Consider the following 7,253-nt stretch of genomic DNA (forward strand, 5'->3'; position numbering starts at 1 on the left):
ATAGTTTTTAGACTGTCGGCTGCAAGCCGACAGTCTTTAGAGAGCGGTATTTCAGAAACGCGACTAGTCGCCTGACACGACATATTGACATGAATATATTAATACACACCACCTGTGTAGCAACAGAACTACTTACGTGAATGCGGGGCGTCAAGTACTTGCTTATGTGTATTTAACGCGTTATTGCCTTTTTATGACAAACATTGCGTGTTACTCTTAGTATAGTTGTACTTGCAATTTGGTGAGTTTTATTGAACAAAGTAATGAAAAATAATGAAAGTATAGCATTTACATATGAAGTCATTTTACCCTACAACCAATAGTAAGCTACACCACATGTTTGCACCCCGTGTGACGTCACACATATCCCGGCATTCAAGACTGACCCGGCAAACCCCGGCAAAGAACATATTTTATGAATGAAAGCTGTTAAGAAATAAATCATACGCGGTTAAAGAGTATATATCATGTAATATTTTGTTAAATAGCTTTTATGTTTCAAATGATTTATTTTCAGCAGCAATCGAACTATTGTATTTGTTTGAGTAAGTTATTCGGATTATCACAGTGTGTCAACGTTATGCCTATTGTTATTTTGCACTATACGGTGTAGTTTTTAAAGTCATACACAGTATGGCGGCGATTATGCGGAAATAAAATTGAATGTTACTTCGAACACGTTCCTCTACAAAATGACCAACCTGTAATAAAATGAGCTGCCAGGAAGTGATCGATTTCGGACACGAAGGTACATGTACATTAGTCTGAAATAATAGACGTGTTATACGGGATTCTTCCAATCCCTAACGTCTAAACGGGTTTGTGCAAAAAGCGGGAGTGTGTGAAAAATATTGAAATTGTATTAAATGAAGTATTTTATGGTTGAAATAGATAATAAAGGTTTATATTCATATTTTAGCATGGAAGTGCAAAGCTATTTTGCAAAAAAAAAGCATTTAATGCATTAAAACACAGTTTTTACTTTTCCATTGAAAGTAAAGTTGACTGACACAGACAACAATTATGCCAAGCGGAACAACTTGACCCATTCGTAATAACTCGGCCACCTTCGACAAGCTTCGAGATAATACAATCGGAACAACTCGGCCATGGCCGACCAATGGGAACACCTAGGCCATTATCCAACAGGAATTGACTATCTCGAAGCTTACAGAAGATGACGAGTTGTTACAATTGATGGCCGAAATGTTCCGATTGTTGTAAAATTGTGAACTGCAGCCTTGCAGGTGCCCTTCATGTATATATTGTTATGTTTTGACAGAATGAAATGAAGAAAAAAACATCAACTCATAATTATTTGCTGGATATTACTTTTTGGTTACGGAATTTATATAAAATAACATTATCTGGTAATATTTCTTGTTTTTATGAAATGTTATAGACGCAATATGCTTTAACCCCGGAACTTTATCCACTTATCTGTTATCGTTTTTGAGTTGTCACAAAGTCCTGCTATGCATAATGTTTCAAATAAAATATCCTAAACAATCTCACAACTCACAAGTATTTGAATTGAACTTTGTCGACTTATTTAGTAATTTGGTTTATCACAAAGTCCTGCTGTGTATAAAGTGTGTCATTAAAATGAATACTTCCTAAGTATCGTCCCTGGTCCGATTGTAAATCAGTTCTTCCAAGCATTCTAGGGCTAATGGCTGGAAATCGAGGAAAAACTTATTGGCAAACAGCATTTCACTTTTTGCTAACCTTTGCAAATCACCTGAAAATAGAATGGATTTTGAATTACACAATTTATAAACATGTTTTTGTCGTGGTTTTACTCGCAATACCAATATCAAGTTTGATTTAAACCATATCTGGAAATCTTTGTTTTAAAAGTGATTCTTCATTATTTGAAACTCCATTACCTACTTTTAAGCAGAACACAATAGTATTGAAATTATGTTTTCATATTGGAAATTTTGTTTAGTTCTCTTTTTTTTCATTTCTTTCTCCTTATATTAATTTTTGCTTTGGGGAGAAAATTTATCTGAAAAACAAAAATATACAAGAACTACCACTGATGCAAAGCAATGGTCGCCATATGTTTCTTTGTTTAGTGAATTATTATATATATAGAAATGATGACAAACTAATTTGATATAGGTTTATTTTAAAAAGTTTCGGTTTCAATGATACACCTCATGGAGGTTCTCGTCCAGTCAATATGTACACTTATAGGTTGGGGAATCACGTGACTTAAAGGGGTTCTCAAATAGGTCACCACGGGTCACAACCGATGTAAACAAAAAAGTAAGTGACGTTAAAGCTGCACACTCACAGATTTACCGTTTTTCAAACACTTTTATTTATTGCTTTGGACTTAGCAATTTTGTGTAAATATCTGCTAACCAGTGATGTGCTGACAAAAAATCAGATCGCTGATTTTCATATTTCCATTCGAAATTTAATGTTTTATGGCTTAAACCGTTACTTACGGTTTAAGAAAAATGCATAATACATCAATTCTGGGACGGAAATATGAAAAGCTGGTCTTATGTCAACAGTCTTTTGTCACTGTTTGCAGATAATTACGCAAAAATTTGCTTGTTCAAAGACAAAAAAATAGTGGTCAAAAGTTCAATCTGTGAGAGTGCAACTTTAAATTTCTAAATATTATTTTGACAGATAAGACATGAATTTTTTTTAGCATATAAAAGACTATGATATTTTCTTCTGCCACACTTGCGAAATATTTCAGATTGCTTGTAGTTTAATGGTGCAATATTTGGCCAAAAGGTTAGCAGTAGATCTTTCTACAAAATTCTGTCAAGTTGAAATTTTGGCCAAGGATTGCATCCAAGGCGAATATAACGCACACTCTTTATTTCCTGCTACAATAATTTATCTACAGCCAAAAGGCAAACAATAATTTGCCGATGCACAAAATCCATATGTTTCGCACAAAAATTCATGCGAAAATAATTTACCGACGCCTAAAATGCAGATATTTCGGACAAACTTCCCTTTGCAGAGATCTTCTTGTTCATCAAACCCCCACTGCTTGTAGCGAGTCAACGACGATGTGTATGTGTGGTTTGGATTAGCCAAGTAATTACCTAAAACAAATTTACGTCATCTATCAACAAATTGCGAAACATGCAAACATAAAGCTTACAGGCTCAAAAATAGACGGCTTTTAAAATCATGACAGGTGACCTGATTTCAATCGGAACATCTCGGCCATTTCCCATCGAAAACAACGGTGCAATATTCAGTACTTCGTAAAACTAAAATACCAATATAAATTAATTGTAGTGTAACAGCGTGTAATTTATACATAAATAATGAAGATTTTTTAGAGTAAAGTCCTCAGACTTACATTCTAATGTGAAATAACTACGCGATTATCCGTTTGCAGCGAAGATAAATGTTTAAATTTCTGACATTGTTAACCGATAATGCAGCAGTCAATTGTAGCCACGCCGCCCCATCCCCCCCCCCCCCAGGACCGGGGGTATACTGGTGATAGCGGTGGAAATGGGCCGTGTTTTTTACCTTTCAGGTGGCCCCGCAGTGCCGGGTGAATGCGGTGGTTTTGTCTTCGTACAAAAGATAACGGGGAATGGACCTTACCTAGGATTCCTGGGACTGCGGGGGCATTTGGTGGGGATTTTACTAGCAGTTCGTCCCCGCAGAGCAGGAATTTTACCCGGGCTTGGCTGGACCGTAAGTCCCCGCTATTCTCCGGACCTGGGAGGGCCTCAGTTACAATTGACTGGTGCATAATATTCATCCGAGGTGGTTTTCGATGAGAACAATTACCGATGTGTTCCGATTGATATTTTTTGTGCATAAAAAGATATTTTACGCATCTGCGATGTGTTACCAAAAATGACGAGTGTGATAGAAACATATATTTTCAGGAGTGGAAACATAGTTTTTCAATAATCACGATTGAAATAAACTACGATTAAACACTGATTTTTTTACCTTTCTTTTATGCTTATTTTTGGAGTTTTATAGTATTTATTTTCTAAATTACCCCCTTTTTGAAAATTATACCTGGTGACTTTAGTGTCAATTTTCTATCTTCGGTTTGATGAGAACAAGTTATCTAATATTCTTTTTATAGATTATTATTCGCTCATTTTTAGTGCAAAAAAAATATAAACAGTTATCAATGCATTTATGTTCCAAACATTAACAAAAAACACTTGTAATCCAAGCGGTGCATGAATACATTCATTTAACTTACTTCGCCGCCATCGTTTGAATGAAAATTTGAAAGGTTGAATTGATATTTTCACTGTTGTTATTTCAATGATAAAACTCAACATTGTTTCGAAAAGCATAAAAGAAAACATATGAATGGAAATATACATCAAAGAACAACAAAGATCAGTTAATAAATTATGTTTAAACACAATACTTTTTTACCATTATAAGAACCGGGAACATTTAAATGAGTGTTGGAATTCAGCGTGGAAAAGTATGTTTCATCAGGTACGTCTGTTTTTCGTGTCCACTCTAGTAAGTCCTTTGCCCTTTGGTCATGGAGGAGATAATCCACGTAGCCCCTACTGGCTACTATGTGTACGGAGCCTTTTGAAGGTCTAATATTATGAGGGGCTGGTCCAGCACTCGACCAACGTTTCGTATTGGCCCTTAAAACAAATATATGTTCGTAGCCATATAATCGATAGATGTGGTTAAAACTACCCATTTTCAGGTTTACAACACTCACCTTTGAATTTTGTTATCATTCATTCATTCATTCAATTCAATCATTATGTCGTATTTGATAACACTACCCTTTAATTGGTGAGTAATCATTTACTATGTCGTATTTGATTTCTTTGGAACTTAGCGATGGAAAAAAGTATTCGTAGGAATACAGTGTGTGTTTACCATGTGATAAATTACGTCATAAATGCTGCGTCGGAAGGCAATATTTTGCTTCAAATGAAGACTTCAAACAAAGATATCTTTACTATGCTTTTATCATATTAAATGAAACATGGCGCAGTCTTTGTCGCTTACATAGCCCTGCCTTCGGTCTTTTGCTAGAGTTTGATTGGGAGTTTTGTTTCTAAACATATTTCGACAAACCTTATCACAAAACCACCACCTGATGTTGCACTGTCAAAACATTATTTTTGAAACAGGTGTGTCGAAATGTTCGAAAAAAAAGCTAATCAAACCCCGGTAATAAAACGAAGGCGGTGTTCCTTATGCGACATAGACTGCTCTTTGTTTTATTTAAAATTGTGAGGGAAAATACAAGTTATCATTGTTTTAAGTCATCATTCAAACCAAAATGTTGCCTTCTGACGTAGCATTTGTGACGTAATTTATCACGTAGTATACGAACACTGGAAAAACAGATTTTACTTAACGCAAAAACATATATAAGTTTAACTTACATGCACTTAAATAAAGAAGTAAATATGTTTGTATTAATGCGGTTCATTTGAGAATGAAAACATCACGCCAGTGCGCGGTTAATCACGGAGTATGAAGGGTTTGTGCACTAATCCATTTTCTCATACAAAGATGAACAGCAATTTTAAACCAGTCTATGCGTGACGTTATTTATCACGTGGTATACGCACACTGGAATAACAGATTTTACTTAACGCAAAAACATATATTAGTGATACATGCCACAAGATTGAAGCACCCTGCTAAATCTGTACGATTCTATAGTGTTCAACAGCAATATGTGTGGCATTTTTTCATGTTCTAACTGCATAAATGGCTGTAGTATTTATTTATAAATATATGTTTCAAATAAAAATATATCCCTCGCTCCCTCCCATTGTTTTAAATGTATAAACTAAACTAAATCTCATGACCTAACTATATACGTACAATCGCAGTGTTGCTGATATATCGTTGGCTCCATTGTAAGCTTTGAGTATTTTCACAAGTTCAAAGTTTGTTCGCAATGGAAATTCCTGGCCAGTTAAATTGATAAAGTATTTCCAAGAAACATTGTTGTTCCAAAGGTCGTTCATACAAACAATTTCTGGTTCTAAAACTGTCATTGTGCCCCATTGCACATCAAACCTTTGAGAGCTCAAGAAAACATTGTCAAAACAAGATGAAATTGCATGGATTTCTTCATAAAACGCTGCACTGCTTTTCGTGTCCACGTGAATGCAGTAGAGATTCTGGGGCCGGTATATCGCACGTAAAAGTGTTTCAACCTGCTTCACTTCCGTATGTATAAGTATACTGAAATCAATTGGAAACTGTTTCTCTTCCTTTGTCAATGAGTTTGTGATGTATCCTCTTTGTTTCACGAAGTGTGAACAATTTGAAGTAAATCTGGAACTTTTTTCTACTTTTTTACTTACAAATATCTTGAGATTTTCTAAATTTGCGAGTATATAATGAAATATTTCTTTTTTATCACCTTTAGTTATAACATGACAATTAAAATCTAAAACACTTTTATTTGCAAAGAAATATACTTTGCTTGTAACAACACGTTGGATATTCATTCTTTGATATAAACCATTCGTTTGTTCTGTCAAACTTCTTATATTCTCATGCTGTACATTGTCCAATGTCATGTCTTGTTGTTCCGAATACTCCAGAAAAGTGTATAAGAACTCCGAGTCAAACTCACTTTTCTTCGGAACATTTTTGCGGTAAGATCTTTCACAGTTGACGATGAGATTATATTTTGGAAAACCCATATAAAGACCACAATTGTTAAAGATAAAAAAGAAAAGTTGTGTCTCATATTAAACATTGTGACTTCAATACACTTGATTTAATAGTGACTATATCAAGGTTTGATCATACCCTTAATTAATCTTCAGTATCATCATGAGCTCCTCAACCATTTTTATCGAAAACAACCTGGGATGTATATGGACGGTTTACAATGTCAGAAATCGGTACAATTTAACTACGCTGCAAGTAAATCGCGCAGTAATTTCAATTTAAAACACTACATTTAATCAATAATATAATACACAATTTTACGAACTACTTCTACTGGGGTACCGGCACACATCCGATTTTTTTTTCGTAGAAAATGGCCGAGGGGTTCCGAATGCAATATCATAAGCGCACGGATAAATAACTGATATGACCAAAAGAGACGAGGTAAAAATATACTAGCATTTATGTCAAGGCTACTGGTATTTAGGGTATGGAAGATAACATATAATCCATGTCAAATTGAATCTTTGTTAAGTGTTATAACGTTTTCAGCCTTCACATTCTAAATTAAGCAAAGAAAATAATTTCTAGAGCTTGATCATTCAAATAGTAAT

The 7,253-nt window shown here is 34.7% G+C and overlaps 1 protein-coding gene across 1 annotated transcript; it reads right to left on the bottom strand.

Annotated features, from left to right (window-relative positions):
* Positions 1–1,548: 1,548 nt before the first annotated feature.
* On the bottom strand, positions 1,549–6,668 carry LOC128226711 (beta-1,3-galactosyl-O-glycosyl-glycoprotein beta-1,6-N-acetylglucosaminyltransferase-like). The gene is given in 6 exon segments (XM_052936703.1): positions 1,549–1,625; positions 1,628–1,741; positions 2,952–3,080; positions 4,414–4,628; positions 5,836–6,340; positions 6,599–6,668. Coding segments are annotated over 6 exon segments (1,110 nt in total).
* Positions 6,669–7,253: the final 585 nt, after the last annotated feature.

Source organism: Mya arenaria, chromosome 1 (genome assembly GCF_026914265.1).
Source record: "Mya arenaria isolate MELC-2E11 chromosome 1, ASM2691426v1".
Taxonomy (NCBI): domain Eukaryota; kingdom Metazoa; phylum Mollusca; class Bivalvia; order Myida; family Myidae; genus Mya; species Mya arenaria.